The sequence below is a fragment of the Protopterus annectens genome, chromosome 16.part0, assembly GCF_019279795.1.
Source record: "Protopterus annectens isolate FY-2018-M chromosome 16.part0, PAN1.0, whole genome shotgun sequence".
NCBI classification, from domain to species: domain Eukaryota; kingdom Metazoa; phylum Chordata; order Ceratodontiformes; family Protopteridae; genus Protopterus; species Protopterus annectens.
This window is the reverse complement of record NC_056750.1, coordinates 347,214,444-347,237,187: the sequence shown is the minus strand read 5'-3', so window position 1 is coordinate 347,237,187 and position 22,744 is coordinate 347,214,444. Positions and strand designations below refer to the sequence as shown.

Genomic DNA, 22,744 nt, shown 5'->3' with positions numbered 1-22,744 from the left:
ATGGCCAGCCTGCATAAAGGGTAGGAGCGAGTCCCTCCCTGCTTGCTGATGTACCATATCACAGTAGTGTTGTCTGGTTTGATCAGGAGAGCCCCTGGAGAGAGAAGGGGCTTGAAAGCTATCAAGGTGTACTGCACAGCCATCATCTCTTTTTGACTGATGTGCAGAGGGATTTGATGTGGGCTCCATTGGCCCTGTATGCACCTGCCGTCCAGGTGGACACCCCAAGCATAGTCTGATGTGTCTGTGTTGAGGGTCTAGGCAGCAGGGGGTGGGGAGAAAGGCATTCCCTTGTTATGGGAACATGCTGCTGCCCACCACAGAAAATCTTTTCTGAGGCAAGGAATTATAGGTAGAAGAGTTTCCATGTCCTGAAAGTGTTGGCACCAAAGGCTCTTTAGGTACTATTGACGTTTCCATATGCAGTCTGCAAGATACCATGAACCCCAGAGCTTGCAGGATCTTCCTTACAGTTAAGCTGGGGCCTGGTGGCTAGTTGAGAGAAGTAGTCTGTCAGGAAAATTTGTTTCTCTGGAGTGAGGTATGCCATCTGGGATGCTGTATCCAGACTTGCTCCCAGGAATATTATCCTTTGTGTGGGCACCTGTTTGGATTTCTTTTTGTTGATTGTGTCAGTAGATAGGTTAGTAGGGTCTTTACAAAAGCCAGGTGCTTGAGCATCTTTTCCTGGCTGTCTGCCTGAATAAGGCAGTCATCTAAGTATGGGTAAATCTAAATATTTCTTTGTCTGCAAAAGGCAATGGCCGGACCCAGACATTTTGTGAAAACTCTGAGAGCAGTAGATAAGCCAAAGGGAAGCGCAGAGAACTGAAAGTGTTGAGATAATGCCCTGAAGCAGAGATATTTCCTGCATGATTCCCTGATAGGAATGTGGAGGTAGGCCTCTTTTAGTTCTAGGGTGGCTAAACAAGTATCCTTGGAGAACATGGGTAGCAGCTGCTGTAAGGTGAGCATTTTGAATTTTGGGATCTCCAGGAAGGTGTTTAGAATGGCTAGATCGAGGATGGGGTGCCAGGTACCCTCTTTTCTGGGCACCACAAATAGTCTAGAGTAGAAACCTTGGCCTATCTGTTCTGCAGGAACGTGCTCTATTGCCCTCATAGACAGCAGGGAAAGGATTTGCTTTTGAGCCTCTGCCCACTGATTTGGTGGTAGATTTGGGAACCCTTTTGGGGTTGGAAGGGTGTGAAAGGAAAATATGTATCCCTGAGACATGATGTTCAGAACCCAGTGGTCCTTGGTAATGGTGGTCCAGTTGCTTGAGTGAAAAAAGAGTTTTCCTCCTAGGATTAAGTGAAGGTGGGCAGAGGGAGGGGGTGGAGGTGGTGAGTCATTGTGAGTTCTTACCATAAGGGGGTGGCTTAGAACTCCCTGGTTTTGAAGTGGAGGTAGTCCACTGCTTAGATCGCTGCATTCCCTGGGTCTGCTGTCTGTGGGGTCTGCTTCCACTGGACCTCGGCTGGGATGGTTTACTGGCAGCAGGAAAGGACCAGTGCTTGGAGGGACAATGTCTGCTGAACCTAGGGGGCTGGACCTGAAAGAAACCCTCAACTGTTTGCATAGATTTTGCTTTTTCTTCCATCTTTTTTAAGACCTCTTCTGCCTTAGTGCCAAATAAGTTATCTTTGTGCTAGTGGTCATCCAACAATTTAGATTTGACATGGTCTGGAAGGGGCTGTTCCTTAAGCAATGCATGCCTTCTAATGACAGATCCAGTGACTGCTGCCCTGCAAGAAGCTTCTAGGGCATCAAAACCACAGTGCAAGGTGTGTTTAGCTACTTGATTTGCAGAATGCATTAAATCTTGTAAATCTTTAGATTTTGCCCAAGCAGGAAAGGAAGACATTTTTTGTTTAAGGAGTTCCAAGGTATGTTGCTGAAATTATATGGAACTGACAATTTAGTGCCCTGATAGCAAGAGTAGCGGAGGTGTATACTTTTTTACCCCATCTGTCCAATGCTCGTGAATCCCTGTCTGAGGGGGTGGGATTCTTAGCAGAGGTTGCTTTAATCCCTTTTGGCCCTTGAGAGATGACCTCAGGGTCAGCTGTAGGATTTTTAAAAAGATATTTGTGTTAGACAGGGACTCTATAGTACCTCTCTGGTTTTCTGGGAGCAGGTGGAAGGGCATCAAGAGTCAAGCTGGATTCAAGAAAACATCCTCCATAACATCCAGGACTGGGGGGATGGCTAAGGGTATGTGTTGTGGAAGATTTAGGAATTCCCTGAGTCTCTTTTCAGACTAAGGGTAGTCCTGACTCTCCCATTGGAAATGCTCCCTTAAGGTATGCAAGGTTTCCCCAAAGGAAAAATCCTCTGGGGGAGAGGCTGAAGGAATAGAATCCTCTGCATCAGAATCCTCGTAAGTGGAGAGGAGTTGCATGTCTTCATATTCAGATGCATCAGATTCATCTGACTCTTGTTCAGACAAAACTACAGGGGACATATCTCTTTTCCTTTTGGAGGGGGTAGCTGGGCCTCCCCGGATTAGCATGATAAGGTCTTCTGCCATTTTAAGCATTTGAGACTGAGGCAAGGTAGCAGGAGCCTGAGAGTGGGTCGTCGTTTTTTTGGGTGTAGTTCGTACCCTGGGCCTAAGAAACTCTGTAGTTTTAGAAAGAACGGTAGTCGCGAAAGAAGACGTCAGTTTGTGTTGAGATTTGTGAAGGACTTCCATGGAAGCCGGTGCCTGCTCAGCTGGTCCGGACCCACGGACCCATCCGAGGGTGAGACGACCACAGGATCTTTAGTCGAAGAAAAGTTTTGCGGCACACCGGACTCCAAAAGGGTCTCGGTAGCGGCCTGCGAATCAACAGAAGCAGGCATCAGGGGCTGCGAAAGCGCCTCACTGAGTACCAGAGAACTGACGACTAGCTTAACAGAAGCGTCGTTGGTAGGTTTGGACCTGTGCGGTCTGTCTCTGTCTTTATCTTTATGTTTTTTCAGAAGATCCACTGTCGGTTGGCTTACTGAAGCCATATCAGAATTCAAGGACTGTAAGCGAAAATATCTGGCTACAATAAGGGCCCGACGACAGATAGTTCTGGCGTTGAACAAAGCATAGAAGCGACAACGAGGGACATCGTAGTCTAGGCCTAAATAAGTGACGCAGTAAGAGTGGAAGTCTCAGTGTGGTATTTGTTTTCCACAGGCGAGACAATTATTAACTTTTTCTGACATTGGTCAGTGCAAGAAAAAAGGATCCCCAACGGGGTACTTAGCTTTAGAAGACTTCAACTTCAATTCGGTAGACGAAACTCGGGTAGTGGCCAACCGGCACTCATGCGAATGGCTTCTGCTTCGGGCTCCAGGCAAGAAAGACTGACGTAATAGGGTCGGCTGCCTTACTTTAAACTACTGACGACCTCATGTCAGTCTTCAAGCGACAGGAACTGATGCAAAAATACTAAGTCTCTGGTATTTGGGCCAGCCGAGGGCTACCCTGGCAGGGATAACCCAAATGTGATGACTGCAACAGCGAAACACGAAGAACATCCTCCCATCCCTTTTCAACTTGCAACAAACATTCAAAACCATGCATGTTTTCAAACAATGAAGTTTACCCCTCCAGATAGGAGTGTTTGCCCCAAACTGATGACAGCACCCACAATCAATACCTATTTGAAGTGAAGAAGTACTTGAGACAAACATGCTCCCTTAGCCTACCCATCATCTGAGATCTTTTATTAGGAGAATGTGTGGCCTGAGCATCCTGTGAGACTTCCTTCTGGGTGTCTGCTAAGACTGCAACAGCATCTACAAGAGGACCCATTGCTCCAATGGACCTAGTCTTGGGGGATATGAAGCACTCTGTCTGGCTCATGAGAAATATGTTCTGTAATGCCGGGCTCATTCCAGGTTTTTAAACAGGCCATGTTAATCACTTTATCTGGTGGGGGCACTAGCCATGCGGCTGTGAGGGAGGACCGGTACTCTTCTTGCAAGACCTCTTCTTCAGCAGAGGTGGGATTAATGACCAAGATCCCCTCTGCATTATTTCTAAAGCCTCACCAAATGTGGGGCCCTTAGGAAGGGACTGTGAGGAAATCACTTTTTTATCAAAGCCTATGTTTGGGGAACGAGACTCTGAAGGGCAGTCTAAATGCTTTTTATTTTGCATGTCCTCTTTTTAGGAGGGGTCAGACGGGATTCATCCCAGGTCTCACTACGAGAAGGAAGCCCAGACCTGGGGAAACTGGATAGCACATGAGATACTCTGTCCTGAGGGAGCAAGGATGATGTGTAGTGGAAAGGATCAGTTTCCATGTTTTTCAGGTAGAATCAGCTGGGTAAATGCCTGCTCCTTCTTCAGGACTTGGCCTGGTCCCCTTGATAACTCCACCTATGTACTCAGGACCAAAGTCATTGTTACTGATGTCAAGGGGACAGAGACTTTGACATAAACTGCCAGTACAAATGATGCCAGATCTAATGTCACAAAGGAAGACTTCCCAATGGGAGTCAAAGTCTAATACAGAAGACACCAATAAGGGACCAGAAAGGTTTGGTGCAGATGCCAGAGTAGAGTGGCTCTCAGTGTTGACCCCCTCTAGCTTAATAGGTATCAGCACCAATGCTTTTGGGGTTGACCCAAATGACACTGAGGGCTTTGCCAACAAAGAAAGGAATCTGATGGAGCCAAACATATTGGCACAGGTTCCCTGACTGATTCAATTACTCTCATTACTGAAAATGGGCTTAGGTAAGGAAGGAAAACAATAAAAGGTGGGATTTTTTTCTTGTTTCCAGGTTGATTCAATTACTCCCTTTGCCTAAATTGGGTCTAGGGAAGGAAGGGGAAAAAATACAAGGTGGGATTTCTTCTCTTGCCACCCTGGACAAGAAAGACTGAGGAAAATGGCGTCGGCTGATATGCTATTTTTAAGACCAACAGAAGATGACATGTCGGGTGAGTGGGTGACATCAGCCGGGCCCGACCTTTGGAATGGTCCGGCCGGCCGACTGCAGGGCTGCCTGACGACAGGACAACCCACTTGTTATGACTGCAGATGCATCCATGAAGGACATCAGAGGGGCAGACAGAACACCACTTTGAAGCTGAAGCATTCACACATATTGATATAATCTTGCCCCAGCTAAGCTAACTAAGGCTCTGAAGGGACCTTGAAAGTAGAAATGAAGCTGCTGCTGATGGTCTAAAAGATAACAAATGTGAAAGCTCCTCCTCTGAGGAGAAGCTTCCCGTCTTCCTCCTTGGATCAAAATCCATTTGCTCTGATGATTGCGAAGTGGTGAAGAGGGACATGCCAATGTGGAAACCATGGAGAGTCTCAGCCGGAATAAAGGATAAACTGAAATTCTTGCCACTTTGGCTAGAGAAGGTTTCTCTGCTATGGACGGTTTTGTTTCAAATACCCTTCTTTTCTCCTTCCTTTTTATGTTTTTTTTGGGCCAGTCTTTCTTCTTTTCATTGGTTGCATCTGACTGCAGCAACCCTTTAAGGGCTAGCTTGTTGCATCTACTTAATGGAGTTCCACAGCTAAACTTTCTGCAGCTAGAGCAGTCAGCATCAAGAAGCCCGATCCCAAAGTACACAACATAGAGCTCATACAGATCTTGGGGTGGGATCTTATGCCTACACTTCTTGTATTTGCTGAAACCAGTAGCTTTGCTTTTCATAATGGCACACAGAAAAACTACAGGTACAATAAAGTCAAGGAGACCACAAGCATCAATAATCCTTCTAAAGAAGACCACTATTTGTGGACTACAAAAAGTACCAAGTGAAGAAAAACAGTGGCCTAATCAACATTACACCATGCTGATCAACAATTCAATATAAAACATGCTCAGGACAATCAAAGAGTTCTAAAACCAGTGGCGTAATCAACATAGCACTTTACAGAGCAACAAAAAAGATAGTATTTTTGGATGCCTAGGCAGGCTATCACTATCTAGACAAACTGTAAATCTTACAAATAAAAATAACAGGAAGAAAGAGAATGAAGGGGGGTAAAGTTAGGGTTAAATATTTGAAACTGAGAGAGAGAAAGTTTCCTGATAGAAAATAGACAAGTAATACCTAGATCAAACAAAAAACACTTATCTATCCTTCAGGCAATAATGAAAAATCCCCAACCTTGAGCTAATGTGAGATGCCATTGATGCAAAATGTCAGCAAAGATATCTGGAGAGTCAATAAGGGGTAGCAAATGAGGGAAGGGTCTCAAGCTACAACAGACTGATTGTTGCTAGATGATGCAGGTGCCTAAGGTGACCACTCCACAAGTTTTCCAGTGCAAGGACTAAACCAACAATCTGTGGTTCTAAAAGAAGTGTCTGAAAAAGACTGGAAGTTTATTGACTATGTTAAACTTGTAGAATAACTTTAGAGCATAAATCCAACTTTATGTCATTGATATTTAAAAGGGCCCTGGAGGGATTGAAGAAGTAACCATAAGTAAAATAGTTATTGTTCTCATCAATATTTGTACAAAAGTTTTCAGATGCAAATCCTATACTACTTCATAAAGTAGCTCTGTATAGCAAACAGTCAGAGGTGTTTTAAATGAGAAGTGGGGGAGAGTTCTACCACGGATTGCTGAATATTTTAGAATTGTTTCTTAGTTGCAATTTATCCATTCTTTACACTGCAACAAGATAAGAAAGGTTAGAAAGAAACAAGCTAAAGTTAATGTAGTGTGGCATTTGGTTGTTAAGGGGATGCAAATGTGTACTAATCTTACAATACACAGAATTAAGATAATATCTTCCCTGGTTTTCACACAGGACAATGTCAAGACTGGTGCTCTTAGCTTAAGTTACAATGTTTTTTAAACAAAAAGTCTTAAAATGAGAACAATGATGAAAACATGAACATAGTATTTTTTTCTTTCATCTGTAAAGTATCTAGCTGGTGTTTCCACAAGCACCTGCCTTTGGTTGGAAACAAGCAACCTGCATGAGAGGTCTGAATAGTGTCTTCTGACTAAAAACTGCAAAGTACAACATAAATAACTTTTAAAGGGCTATTGACAAGCAGTTCAATGAAAATAAAAAGTAAAGCGAGAAATGAGGGTTGAAACTATGGGAAGTGAATAGTTAATACAAGCAGTACAGTCCACAGTAGCCTTATTACTTCAACCCATTAAATATAACAGACACTACTTCATTTATTTAAGATTAGCCAAGGTACATTCCTTAAACTAATATTTACTAAAAGCATGTAAGTCATTTTTCATATTTAGACAAATATTTCACGTTTCAGATGTTATCATACATTTCGCATGTACACAGGAGTTTTTGTATTATATGATTGCACATCTCAGCTTGCATTTTGTATGTATCTTTTTTAAATGTACTCTGACTGGATCTTTTAATGTTACTGTATCTATATTCAATCCTACTATGTTCTCAATTTTGCTGTGCACTCATTTTGTATACAGTAAACTCTCAGTTAACCGGTACCCATGGGGATTTGGTAGATGTCGGATAACTGTAGTTTCTGGTTGTCTGAGAGTTACTATTAAAAATAGGCCTGACTAATACTGTACCCTATACTACTTGTTTGATTTGACTTGCTCTGAGGTTGAGAAGAGATTGAATTTATTTAAAACTCTAAAAATGTAAAGTATGTTCTTGTGTGTGTGTGTGTGGGGGGGGGGGCAGAAAGTGCAATACAAGAAAATTGTACTGTATTTCTTCGATATTTTTTTTTTTGCGGATTGCTTGAGTTCCAGTTAACTGAGAGTTTACTATATAATATTCCTGAAAGTTTGTGATGTATTTCATGCTCTTTGAGCTCAGATCCTGGCCGAAAAGGGTCAACAGACCAGTCCACCTACCCAGTGGATACATAGTAAGTAAATAAAAATATCCGGGAGGATAATAAAGATAAGAATAAATAGCAATTTGCGAAAGTGGGAACACAGGCTTTAGCATAAGCATTACCATGGTTAACCTTAACTTTAGAATAGGTAATACTACTGGGTATTGTTGTCAATTTGGGGTAAAAGCTCTTACTCTGTTTGCTGTGAGTTAAAAGAAATTGGAGGTTTTGAAAATGTACTTACTTATTAATTTTTTGTTTCTCAAGTATCTTTACTGAAGTGAAAAGTCCACACAACTGTTTCAATGTCTCAAATTCAGATGAGAAGCAGCAGCTACATACAAGATCAGTCTGCTGGTCATTAGTGTGTGCATGTAAGCTGCAAGATAGAAACATATATTCAAAAGAACCATCATGGATTATATAACAAAGTAATAGCTTTTTACCACGATGACTATTGTGTTAACATAGAAGGTAAATGGTTTTACAGGGACAAAAGCAAAGCGTACGGAATTATATTAAGTAGTAGTATAGGTTGCAAGGAACAATGTTAGTAGAGATGCATTAGGATAGAATGAGCATGTGAATTTGACAAAAAAGTATTTTATGGAAAATGTTCAGCAGCATATCAGGGACAGCTGGAGTAATAATGACTGTGAAATGGGACTCCAAAAGTAACAGAAGAGGACAACAGAGGAGGAGAACTGTGGTAGCAAAGAGTTACTGTCATAGTCGGAAAATTATGCTGACATATATTTACACTGCCCTTAAAACTACTGTTACCCAAAACATAGAGACATTTCAGAGACTTAACAAGCTGTTAGCAAAAAATATTATTTAGGGATGGGGCCAAGAACCTAACTTGCTACAGTTAGGACATACTGTTGGACCTAGAAGGGAAAATATGAGAGGGGGTAGATTTCTGAATATATATATTTTAAACAAGAAATATCGTTATTGAATTATCACTTATAAACAATCATACATTAATACAAATGAATGCAAACCATATTGACATATTTTCAGTTGCAAACATTATACATCACATATAATCTTCTACACAGTCATTGTCAATCGAACATTACATAATTTATTCAATTCCTGCCTTCTGTTAAATCTCAATCTTCTTCCAAAACATTATTCTGCATGTACTGTTCCTACAATTCCCATTTTTTCTATGTAATTTGCTCCTACTCTTTTCTAAAGATCCCACTTCCAGTTCTTTTATTTGTGTTATGATATTCACTACTTCTAGTACTATACTTTGATTTCCATTTTCTAGTAACTTTTTTTTGCAGCCACCAGAATTAAACTCAGCAAGGTCTTTCTATGTCTGTGCAATTCCGATTCTGTATCACAGCTCAAAAAAAAAAAATAATTTCCTCATACTGATTTGCTCACATTGCTCAATATTTCTGACACAGTGGTCTGCAGGGAATTTTTAAGGTCTACCAACTCATTACACTCCCAAAAAATGTGTTCCTAATTACCTCTTTCTTCCCCATCACACCTCCAACATTTTCAGTCTAGCTAAGGAAATATTCTTAGAAGTCAGCTTATGGTATAAAAATACCTATGCAAACAATTCCAAGCAAAAATCATAAATCATCTAGACTTCGTTGCATATTTGGGAGCCATGGAAGAAGCAAAAGGCTCACATAGTACCATGGGTGACTTCAGGTGAAGAGAATAGGTAGCCCCCTTAGCTTGTGTGATAGTATCACACTGCAATAACTGCAATAGATGTAGTAGCACAACACCCTTCAAGCTGATGTATTCTGGTTTAAACAACCAGAGAGTCCAAGCACAAACTGTAATGTAGATCAATGATGAAATGATAAACATGAAACTGCAAGTCTGATAAATAAAAAACTTGTATTGAAGGAACAAACACAGTTAAGCGCTTTCATCCCACCATTCGGGACTTCATCAGACTTATATTTGGAAGCCATACATATATCCTCCCATTGTTCCTATGTGAATTGCTTATCCAGTCTCTCTTACCAATCCTAACTTCCTCTGATTGATTCCTATAGTTATCATGCAATATTTGATATGGCCTTCTAATTATCCCTTTCTAACAGCAGCTTCTATTCTGTATTCTACTAAAAACTCTACCAGTACTGGTCTTTCACTTAAAATCCCCCTATTCCTTTCTCTTTGCCTATACTCTGATATCAATCTTTGATAGGGAGGGCAATCTTTAGCCTGCAGTGCAAATGCATTCTTGGCCTCTTCCCATTCTACTACCTTTCCCTCTCTAATTACTTGCTCCCAATACCTTGGTTTCTTTGCCAGTTTTCTCCAGTAAATTCCAGCCCTCCTCGTGCCTATTCTCTGTACCCCTAACTATTGTCATCCCTATCAGTAGAATCTCTTGGAACTGGAAGGAGATATCCCTAATCATTTAGAAAAATGTCAACTACTGTGGCAGCTGAAACTGAACTCTTTTAGAAAACCAGGGCTTAATTATTATTGCTCCATAAAAAGCGTACTAGAACTCAGAAAACTGCCTCACTGTTTAAAAGACTATTAATATTAAAAGTCTGATATGGGACTGATCAATGTTGACATTACATGCTAATATTGTTATAAACAAATATCATTGTACATATTTTACAATGAAAATAACTTGATGTTGGTACTGTTTTCTGATACATTTACTCATTTAAACTAAGTGTTTTTTTTAGTTAGATGCCACACTTGAACAGATCCCAGGGCCTTAATGCTTTATTTCTAACATTTTCACTATTTCTAACATTTTTCACTGTAGTTCCACCTTAGCAATTATAGCTATGGTTTTTAGCCTACTTAGGTGTTCACTTGTAGAGTTATACACATGTTCATTAATATTATATGTTTTTTACAAGCAAACCTGATGAAGTATTTATTTGGTGCAAAAGCAATCTTTGTTAAAAGTGTTTCAGTTCATAAGTTATTAATATTTATTCTGATAGATGTTTAGTGGTAGATCTTTTTGTTAGTTAATTAGTTAGTCATTTTGTTAGTGGGTTGACTTCTTAATTAATAAAGTTTGGATTAGTATGTTACCCTTAATAAGTTGTTCTTATATTATATATTTAATTTGCCTCTAGCTTTTAAGTTTCAGTTCTAAGGTAGCAAAGTCACAGTTTACACTATGGTGTTAAGGGGGAAGAGGGACTCGGCTAAAAGAATGAGTTTAATGCTTTTATTGCTCTTAACAGAACCACCCTCTGTAACCACTACCTTGCTCCAAATAACCTGATTATATAGAAATTAATGAATGTCTTTAATGCTTTTCAATATACGCAACTATGATCACTTGTGTGTTTCAATTAAGGATATTCCACTTTTAACTCCACTGCGGACTACCTACTATTTTATTATTTTGTAGTACATATTTTAAAGTTAGAATTTTATTAGTAAACTAGGTACATAACATATTTCAAGGAGTGAACTTCACACCCTCCACACTACAAAGTTTCTGCTTGTTTTTATTTATTTTTTTTTAAATCAGTAGAATCTCCTTTCTTCATTCCTGTGTTGGTTTTGCTTCTAGAATACTTCCTGCTATGTTACGAATATAATATTCTACATGGTTATTGTTGGTCTCCTATGCATCCAAAATACCAGTTTCCCCTTATTTCTTCAGCGCCCCCACCTCCACTTTCTCATCATCATCCCTTTCCACTCTGAATTATACAGCTTTCTGCTTGTGCTATGTAAAAGAGCCTTAACTGTATAACTCTGAAATACCTCTTCAAATCAGGTAATCCCAAACCACATTGTTCTATAGGAAGGATCAACTTATTCCACTGGACTCTTTCCCCCTTACCCTCCCAGATAAAAATTTTCAACTCGTTATTAACTGCTATCCACAACTTCTCCTCTGGTTGATAAAAATATTCCTGACCTGTGCACAAAACTAAAGGGACTAAAAACATTTTCACTGCTTGCATCCTGCTATCCATATCCATAAAAACAGAGCTTGCAGTTTCTCAGTTTTTGCATTATCTTTTCGTTAGTCTCTTCCCACATATCCTTAGCTGCCATAACAGAATCCTTTTTAGCCCATACTCCTAAGTATTTCACTTTATCATGTACCCATAAATATGGGTATTGCTGAACCAATTTGTGTGTGGGTACATACTTTAGTGCCATTGCCTTTGTTTTACCTTCATTATTTTTGTATCTTGAAAAGACTTGAAACGGTCTCAGAATATTCTACAACATTAACATGTCCTTTTCTAGTTTTATCAGGTACAAAATAATATTATGTGCAAATAAAGCCAACTTTTTTGACTGCCGTACCAACTATATGCTTGAATTACGGAGTCTCTTGTTTTGATTGTCAGTTGTTCTAAATATAACACAAATAACAAAGGGGAAAGAGGACACCCCTCCCAGGTTCCTCTGTTTAAACAGAACTTGACAGAGAGGAACCCAACTTCTGAATAAATACATGAGATTATTTGGTACGGAACATGTAAATTCATTAGCAGGAATTCAAACAGAATTTACATACTATTCCTCAACATACACTAACTGGGCTAAACTGAACAGAAATTATACTTCGCACAAGCATGTGTATTTAACGGAAAGCTTTGAGACTGATCCAGTGTCTACATCAGGACATGCACCAAACAAAGACGCAGGGTAATGATGTAAAAACAAGACACTAGCACTCTCCTACTTTTTTAAAAGGAGAATTTAACAAATGGGTAGTGAGATATATAAAACAGAAATTACTTCAGAAGCAATAGCTATAGAGTGGAGACAAAATAAAAATGGACTTTAAAACACAGGAGAAATAAAATAAACAGACATGGAAGCAGGGCTGAAAGTACTGCAAGAGGGGAAATCTATAATTAAGTTAAGAAAATAGCAAAAAATGTTATCAAAATTCATATATATGGATCAATGTGGTTTCATGGAAAGGAAGCAAACATTTGATAACATTAACAGAACTGTGATACAGAAGGAAGTGGAGTGTAAGAAAATGCTGCAACTCTTGAGTTCTGATGCAGAGAAAGCATTTAATAGAGTCAGCTGGGATTTTATGAGTAATACAATAGTAGCATTTGTATTCCCTGATAAAACAATATGGTTAAGAAGAAAGGCTGGAGGAAAGAATTAAGGTAAGATGTTTTTTCTCCTCTGACAAGATGTGTTTGAATAGAGGATTTTTTTCCATTTAGTACTTTGCAGTTGCTAATCTTCTCTTCCCACTCTGTGACTTGCTTCATATTTAAAGCAGTTAGCACAGAAAATAAAGCATTCACAAATTAAGTGATATAACTGGTGTGATAATCAAGAAAACCTTTTGCCTTATTTGCAAAAGTACCACTATGTTTTTGATAAATCCAGATAAGGATATTTTGGTGTTATGGAACATTTTAAGACAGTTCCAAGTCTTTATTAATAATAAAAAAAAATAACTGGAAAAAAAGGTAAACCTACAAGTGGTAAACTATGGACCTGCACAAACGCTGGTTTAGCAAAACTGAAACTTAGATGTGTTAGGATGAGGTAATTAGGTGTATGGATTCAAAAGGAATCTGTTAAGGCATCTAGGGCTATATGGGAAGAGACTAAACAGAAGATAATTCAAAACAAATGATGACACTAGAAGCTCCTAATTAGGGACATAGGAATAATACTACGCAAATGATCACAATAGTACAAACATTTAAAAATTCTTACCAGTTGTTATGGGTACATACTAGTACACTCCTCCAAAATTAAGCAGGGCTGTAGAAAATAATCCTGGTTTAAATTTATATCTGAGCCATCCAATCATCAAGACGGTCCATAAAGGCTGACAAAGTATTACTTTGTTTGACTTGTAGAGGTTTGATGGGCTGGGAATACTTTTAGTTAGCAGCCTATCTTTTCAGTGAGTCTTGTTTATTTGTTTGTGTACATTTAGGCCTCTGGTACAAGTGTTTGTAAAGCCACTGGTTTTGTGAAGAAATACAGGTCAAATACAATTGGGTTTTTCAGCTACTGGAGTATAAGCAGAGTTGTGTTAGTCTAGTAGGATAGTTGAAGGACCCTTTCATCAAACTCAATTAATTTCTGAGGGGAATATCTTGAATATACAAAGAATTCATCTTACCACTTCACTTCCCTTATTAGATCCATCATCAAATGCAGTCCCCCATTTTGTATGTACAAATTCAAGCATATTGCTCAACTGGAAAGGTCCCAATGATTTTAACAAAAATAAATAAATGCATAAATAAAGGCTTTTACTGAAGGATTTCCTGACTATGGAGGAAATACAATGATCAAATGAGAGAAAGTTGCCCACATAAGAATCAAGGTTCCTTGTGAAACTATTTGCTTTAAGAAAACTACCACTTAAGACATATGAAGGACGGCTTTTTCTGGCAAACACTATCATTCTGGACTTTTTGCCTATAGCTTGAAACCATTTTTAGTACAGAAGGTATCTTCATATTTCAGCCCTTTTTGAAACAAGTTGAGTATCAGTGAATGAGTGGATAACAGTGTCCAGCTTGCACTCATCAGTAAACTTGGTCAGCCACACTTTAGGGATATTAGCCTGGATGTCTGAAAAATAAATGCCACACAAGATTATGGATTTGTATACAAACAATGAAAATGTTTTCAGTCCCTTTAGTCTTATACACAATTCAAGTATATTTTATCAACCGTAGGACAGGTTGTGGATGCCAATGAATAGAGCTGAAGGAATTTATTTAGGAAGGGAAGAGGACAAAAGTGATATGGGATTAGCTGATTCTCCCCATAGAACACAATGTGTTTTAAGGGTTACCTGATATGAAGGAGTACTTTAAAGTTATGTAATTACAGCTAAAAATGTATATCAAAGCGGAAAAGGATGATGATGGGTGGGGGTTCAAGATATAAAGACAGAATAGGATTTTTGATGCAAGTCCTTAGAGATGATAGTAAGAACTATACAAAATAATGCATGTATAAAATACCATAAACTATTCCAAGATACTAAATGCTTTATCCTAATGCACTGGTCCCCAAAAATATCTATATTTTGATCTCATATTTATCACTAATGTAATACAGAAAGTACAGTTGTGTACACTTACCATAAATGTAGAAGTTTGAGTGTATTCACTGTTGCAGTCATCACATTTGGGTTATCCCTTGCCAGGGTAGCCCTCAGCCGAGTCAAATACCAGTGGCTTAGTACTTCTGTGTCGTTTGCTGTCATTTCAGGACTGACATCAGGTCATCAGTAGTATAAAGTAAGGCAACCGACGCCATTACATCAGTTTTTCTTGCCCTGTCAGGAGCCCCCAAGTGGGAGCCAGGATATGGTGGAAGAACCCCACCAGTAGAAGTAAATACCAAAAAGTTCCTTGTAAGGAGAGAGCGAGAAAGAAGAGGGGGATGGAGGGAGGGAAACCAGGACTGCAGCAGTGAATACACTCAAACATCTACATTTATGGTAAGTATACACAACTGTACTTTGTTCTTCGTGTTTCACTGTTGCAGTCATCACATTTGGGTTGATTCCCAAAGCTGAGGAAAAGGGTGGAGGCAGTCAAGGAGACTAGGCGTTGGCTAGGATGCCCTGCAAGACTGCAGTGGCAAAGCAACCCTGGATTTGGAGAAGATAGGCAGGTGGTAATGCTTGGTGAAAGTGTGAAAAGATGTCCAGGTGGCAGCCTCCAGGATGTCCCTGGTGGGGACTCCTCTGAGGAAAGCTGCAGAGGTGGAGGCTGCTCTGGTAGTCTGGTAGAGTGAGTCCTGACCCCCTTAGGGGGAGGTTTTCCATGTTGCTTGTAACAGAAATTAATGCAGTGTGCTATCCATTCGGAAATATTTTGTTTGGAGATGGCTTTGCCCTCTGCCCCTGCAGCACAGCTAACCGGTAATTGATCAGTCTTTCTGAATAATTTAGTCCTGTCTAGATAAAATCTGACCTGTCGGTGCACATCTAGAGAGTGCAGGATCCTTTCTCCCTTGTTTTGTGGGTTAGAGAAAAAGGTGGGCAAATGAATGGATTGTTTGCGAGCCACACTAGACACCACTTTGGCCATGAAGGATGGGTTAGGCCTCAGGGACACCCTATCAGCATGGAAGATGAAGAAGGGCTCTACAGCCATGAGTGCTTGTAGCTCGGAGACTCTTCTGGCTGAAGTGATAGCCAGAAAAAAAGCTGTCTTCCAGGAGAGAAACTTTAACTCTGTTGAAGATGCTGGTTCAAAGTGGGGCAGGGTGAGCTTTTCCAACACAAAGTTTAGGTCCCAAACTGAAGCAGGTGCTCTTCTGGGTGGCCTCAAGTTGCTAGCCCCTCTTAGGAACTGTTTGATCAGACGGTGTGAGAAAAGGGGGTTGCTCAGTGTGGAAATGAGCAGAGACAGCAGAGGCATGAATTTTAATAGAGGAAAAGGAGAGACCACTGTGTAGCACGTCAGCTAGGTAATCCAGGATGAGAGGTAGGGAGGGTTGTGCCATATTGGCTCCCTTAGCCTGAATCCAGGTGCAGAACCTTTTCCATTTGTCAGCATAAGATTTTCTGGTGCTAGGGCGTCTAGCCTCATATATAACCATCTAGAACCTGTTTACTGAGATTGGCAGATTGATCAGTGGTCAGGGAATAAACCAGGCTGCCAAAATGAGGGTCTGCAATTGGGATGCATGAATTCTCCTTCCCTCTGGGTCAGGAGGGTTGGGATCTGAGGGAGATGCCATGGTGGCAGTGGGGACAGGCTGCACAGCAGTGGGTACCAGTGCTGGAGAGGCCAGTCTGAGACAATAAGAATTGTCCTTGGTTTTTCCTCCCTTATTTTGAGCAGTACCCTGGTGATGAGAGGTAGTGGGGGAAATGCGTAGACCGAGAGAGTGACCCAGGGGAAGGAGAGGGCATCCACTTTCCAAGCCATGCAGTGATGCTCCCTGGTGCAGAACTTGCTGAGCTGATGGTTGGCGTGGGAGGCAAAGAGGTCGACCTTCAGGGTGCTCCATTTCTGAGTTATTAGGGTGAAGGTTCTGTGGTCTAGCTGCCACTTGCGGGGTCCAGAAGATTTCTGCTAAGTGGTCTGCCAGACAGTTTAGAGAGCCTGGCAGGAACTGTGCTAACAGGTGGAGTTGCATGGCAGAGGTTGTGTGCCAAAGGGTCATGGTCAGCCTGCATAGCAGGTAGGAGTGAGTCCCTCCCTGCTTGTTGATATACCACATCACAGTGGTGTTGTCTGTTTTGATCAGGAGAGCCCCTGGGAGAGAAGGGGCCTGAAAGCTGTCAATGCGTGCTGGACAGCTAACATCTCTTTTTGGTTGATGTGCAGATGGATTTGCTGTGGGCTCCATTGGCCCTGTATGCACCTGCCGTCCAGGTGTGCACCCCAGGCACAGTCTGATGCATCTGTGGTGAGGGTCTGTGCAGCAGGGGGTGGTGAGAAAGGTAGTCCCTTGTTGTGGGAGCATGCTGCTGCCCACCAAAGAAAATCTTTCCTTAGGCAAGGTATCATTGGTATAAGAGTTTCGAGGTCTTGACAGTGTTGACACCAAAGGCTTTTTAGGTACCATTGAAGTTTCCTCATATGCAGTCTGGCATATGGAATGAGTAGAATGTAAGATGCCATGAACCCCAGAGCTTGCAGGATTTTCCTTGCAGATAACTGGGGTCTGGTGGCTAGTTGAGAGAAGCAGGCTGTCAGGTAAGCTTGCTTTTCTGGTGTAACGAATGCCATCTGGGATGCTGTGTCCAGGCTTGCTCCCAGGAATATAATCCTTTATGTGGGTACTAGTTTGGATTTCTTTTTGTTGATAGTGTACCCCAGGGAGGTCAGTAGGGACTTTACAAAGACCAGGTGCTTGAGCAGTTTTTCTTGGCTATCTGCCTGAATTAGGCAGTCATCAAAGTATGGATAAATGTGGATATTCCTTTGTCTGCAAAAGCAATGGCAGGAAATAGACATTTTGTGAAAACTGGAAGCCGTAGATAAGCCAAAGGGAAGCACAGAGAACTGAAAGTCCTGAGATCCTGCCCTGAAACGTAGAAATTTCCTGCATGATTTCCTGATAGGAATGTGGAGGTAGGCCTCTTTTAGGTCTAGGGTGGCTAGCCAAGCATTCTTGGAGAGCATGGGTAGCAGTTGCTGGAGGGTGAGCATTTTGAAATTTTGGTATCACCAGGAAGGTGTTTAGAATGGATGGATCGAGGATGGGGCACCAGGTGCACTCTTTTCTGGGTACCAGGAAAAGTCTGGAGTAGAAACCTTGGCCTATCTGTTCTGCAGGAACGTGCTCTATTGCCCTCATAGGGAGCAGGGAAAGGACTTGCTTTTTTGCCTCTGCCCACTCATTTGGAGGTAAATCTGGGAACCCTTTTGGGGTTGGAAGAGTGTGGAAAGAAAATCTGTATCCCTGGGACACTATGTTAAGGACCCAGCGGTCGTTGGTAATGGTGGCCCAGGTGCTTGCGTGGAAGGAGAGTTTTCCTCCTAGGGTCAAGTGCAGGTGGGCAGAGGGAGGGTGTGGGGGAGGAGAGTCACTGTGTTTTCTTACCATGAGGGGGTGGCTTTGAACTCCCTGCTTTTGAAGTGAAGTAACTCCACTGCTTTGATCTCTGCATTTCCTGTGGCTGTCTGGGGGGTCTGCTTCCCCCGGGTACTGGGCTGAACTGCCCTGGTGGGGACAGGAACGGACCAGTGCTTGGAGGGACAATGCTTGCTGAACCTGGGTGGCTGGACCTGTAGGAAATCCTTAACTGTCTGCATAGATTTAGCTTTTCCTTCCTACTTTTTTAAGACCTCCTCTGCCTTGGTGCCAAATAAGTTGTCTTTGTGCAAGGGTGCATCCAATAATTTAGATTTGACATGGTCTGGCAAGGGCTGTTCCTTAAGCCAAGCATGCCTTCTAATGACAGAACCGGTGACTGTGGCCCTACAAGAAGCTTCTAGGGCATCAAAACCACAGTGTAAGGTGTGCTTAAGTTACTTGACTTGCAGAATGCATTAACTCTTGTAACCCTACTTTCTGCACAAGCAGGAAAGGAAGACACTTTTTGCTTGAGGAGTTCCATGGTATGTTGCTGAAATTGTAGCATATGGAACTGACAATTTAGTGCTCTGATAGCAATAGTAGCAGAGGTGTATACTTTTTTACTCCATCTGTCTAGTGCTCGAGAATCCCTATCTGAGGGGGTGGGATTCTTAGCAGAGGTTGCTTTAATTCCTTTAGACCCTTGAGAAATTATCAGAGTCAGCAGTAGGATTTTTGAAAAGAAATTTGTGTAAGTCGGGGACTCTGTAATACCGGCCTGGTTTTCTGAGAGCAGGAGGGAGGGTGTCAGGAGTCAAACTGGATTCCATGAAAACATCGTCCACAACATCCAGGACTGGGGGAATGACCAGGGGTCTTTGCTGTGGAAGATCTAAGAATTCTCTGAGTCTCTTTTTAGACTGAGGGTAGTCCTGACATTCCCATTGGAAATGCTCCCTTAAGGTATGAAGGGTTTCCCCAAAGGAAAAGTCCTCGGGTGGATAGGCTGAAGGAATGGATTTCTCTGCATCAGAATCTCATAAGCAGAGAGGTGTTGCATGTCCTCATATTCAGATGCATCAGAGTCATCAGACTCCTGTTCAGATAAAACTACTGGGGACAGATCTCTTTTTCTTTTGGAACGGGTAGCTTGGCTTCCCCTGATCAGCATGATAAGGTCTTCCGCCATTTTAAGCATTTGAGACTGAGGCAAGGAAGCAGGTGTCTGAAAGAGGGTCATCAGTTTCTTGGGTGTGGTTCGTATCCTGGGTCTTGGAAACTTGATAGTTTTCAAAAAACGATAGATGTGAAAGAAGTCATCGGTTTGTGTCGAGAATTGGTAGTGCGAAGTACTTCCTCGGAAGCCGGTGCCTGCTCAGCGGCTCCGGACCCATCCAAGGTAGAGACAACCGCAGGATTCTTAGTCGAAGAGTTTTATGGCATACCAGACTTTGAAAGGGTCACGGGAGTGGCCTGCAAATCCACAGAAGCGGGGGCTGTGAAAGCGCCTCACTGAGGACCGGAGAACCGACAACTGGCTTAACGGAAGCATCGTCGGTAGGTTTGGGCCTCTGTGGTCCGTCTCTGTCTTTATCCTTATGTTTTTTCAGAAGATCTGCTGTTGGATGGCTTACTGAAACCATATCGGAATTTGAGGACTGTAAGCGAAAATATCTAGCTACAATAAGGGCCCGACGACATATAGTTCTGGCATTAAACAAAGCACAAAAACAACAGTGAGGGATGTCATGGTCTGGGCCTTAAACAAAGAACAAAAACAACAGTGAGGGATGCCATGGTCTGGGCCTAAGCAAGTGATGCAGTAAGAATGAAAGTCTCGGTGTGGTATTTGCTTTCCACAGACAAGACAATTGTTTTTCTGACATTGGTTAGAGCAAGAAAAAAGGATCCCCACTGGGGTACTTAGCTTTAGAAGACTTCAGCTTCAATTCAGAAGACGAAACTCATGTAGCGACAGACCGACACTCGTGTGAACTGCTTCGGGCTCCTTGGCAAGAAAGACTGATGTAATGGCGTCGGCTGCCTCACTTTATACTACTGATGACCTGACGTCAGTCCTAAAGCGACAGGAACCGACACAGAAATACTAAGCCTCTGGTATTCGGGCCGGCCGAGGGCTACCCTGGCAGGGATAACCCAAATGTGATGACTGCAACAGTGAACCACAAAGAACATCTACAGATCATGAAAACGGTTGCATGAATTTTAAACTCAAACGAGATAGGTTAATTTTAAGCACCAAGTGGAATAATTGGTTAGGCTTAAAAATGGTCTGCAAGTGCAGTTAGTCTAGTACTAACCTATAAGCCTGTATATGTGCCAAGTTAATATGGGAATGGAGAAAGGAGATTTTTCCCATTAGTGATGTCTGGGATTAAGGATACAGAAAACAGGCAAGGGGGAGCCAGAATTTATTAGAGAAAACAGTAATGGAACCAAGGTATCGGGCACAAATAACTCAGGAAGGAAAAGTAGTACAGTGGAATAAGGCAAAACGGGAGTTTAGATTGCAGGTTAGAAACTACCTTCTGTATCAAGGATTGATAACACAGCATAAGGAAAGAGAAAAGGATCGGGGAGTGCTAAGTGAAAGACCAGCTTTGGCACAGTTTATAGTTTACTGTAGAAAAGATGATGTTGTTAAAAAAGAGACAATTAGTAGGCTGTATAAAATATTGCATGCTAACTATAAGAAACAATCACAGGAGGTTAGAAAAGATTGGGAAATAAAAACAGAAAGGCAAATTACAAAGGAATAAATCTGTAGGGCTCCCAAGTATTCAACAAAGCCCACAAAGTTTACGATTTTTGCACAGAAATGCTTGCTGAAGAAGTGATAGGGACATGAGCATACTGGGAATTTTTTTTTCAGGGGGGATATAAAAAAGTTGATGGATTTTAAAAGTTCAGAGTTCATCAAAATGTGAACTCACTCACGGTATGTCATGTTGCAACATGCACAGGCCATAAGTGAACACTCATTTGAGTAATGAAGCTGGAGACATTTTAGAAATGAACTCAGCTGAGAATATAATAGGAGGATTTGCAGAAGTTACCCACTGCAGATGACCTACAAAATCAGATTTAAAAGTTACCTTAACTTACCTTTAGACATTTATATATACATTACATTTTTATTAAGACAAAAATAATTTTTAAAAATGATCCCAAAATGTAAGTGCATTTTTAGGACAGAAACTGATTAACCTGGAGCAAAGTTTGCCCGTATCCGTACCTTGTAGGCTGGAATGTTTTTCAGGCTGCACAGAGAGGTATCAAACAGTCCCAGGAATTGTAAGGGTTTCTTCAGGATTCGAAAAGGGATGATGCTGCTTTTGGAAGGATCAGTACTATAAACATAAAAACAAGAAATAAAAAAAATGCTAAAATCACTAAGACCACCAATGAACTATTACTTTTCTTGGCTTGCATTCTTACAACACAATCTCATGTATAAAATAAATTCAGTTAGTGATTCTTTAAACCATCATGAATCTCAAGAATTACAGAAGACAGATCAGTCTGGCAAGAAAAATCATAAAATTTGAAGTGGCAGATAATTTTAACTTGTTGAGGTCCTGTGTGTGTGTGTGTGTGTGTGTGTGTGTGTGTGTGTGTGTGTGTGTGTGTGTGTGTGTGTGTGTGTGTGTTTATTAGAATGTATGCCATATTGGTAACAGATAAAGAAAAAACAAGACATGGACAAACAGAAATGCACTTGCATCTGATATCACAACATGGATGGGAAGACTGACTATGCTCTGCATTGCACTGCAGTAGCAGTTTTCTTAAACATACTAATGCTGTGCTGCTGATCACCTCATCATTTAAGTCAGTATACACATCTTTCTAAAAAAAAGTAATAATAATAAAACAAAACAAAAAAAATTGTTCCCCATTCCTCATATTTCTTTCATTTTTCTGAAGCTTGTTCAGTCATTTTTGTAAGCAAACAAGCATGACGAAATGTTCAACCTGTAAGTGGAGAATTACAAGAAAATACCTGAAATGAAAGGTTGTCATAACCTCCAGAACACAGAATCACCTACTCTAAAAGGTTCAATGAGTTACGAGTAAAAGAAACAACTACAAGTAGTAGAGTACACAACTGGCAGAAAGAATAAAGAAGGAAATGTTATCTGCTGGAACAGTCTCTGTCTTCAAGATCTACCACTATGGTGTGCCCATGCAGACTGTACTAACTCACCTTGATAAGGATACTTGCTACAAGTACCACGGTCAGGCAAGAATCCAATCGTAACAAATGCCCTGCCTGCTTGGAGGTTCTGACAAAAACAAATGTAGGAATGTCCCAAACTTCAAATCACTTCTATCCTTGAAGCACGTGACAAAATTAAGAAACATATACCAAGCTACTGCTTTACATAAGTCTGCCAGTAAGAGATACTAATCCTAATGACTCTTACTGATCAA

The 22,744-nt window shown here is 41.1% G+C and overlaps 1 protein-coding gene across 1 annotated transcript in view; it reads right to left on the bottom strand.

The window, feature by feature from the left end:
- Positions 1 to 22,744, bottom strand: part of ZER1 (zyg-11 related cell cycle regulator) — a 1,037,134-nt gene that overhangs the window by 819,669 nt on the left and 194,721 nt on the right. Inside the window, exon 6 of the mRNA XM_044058124.1 lies at positions 21,546 to 21,660. Within this exon, the coding sequence (XP_043914059.1) occupies positions 21,546 to 21,660 (115 nt within the window). The remainder of the gene's footprint in view (positions 1 to 21,545; positions 21,661 to 22,744) is intronic.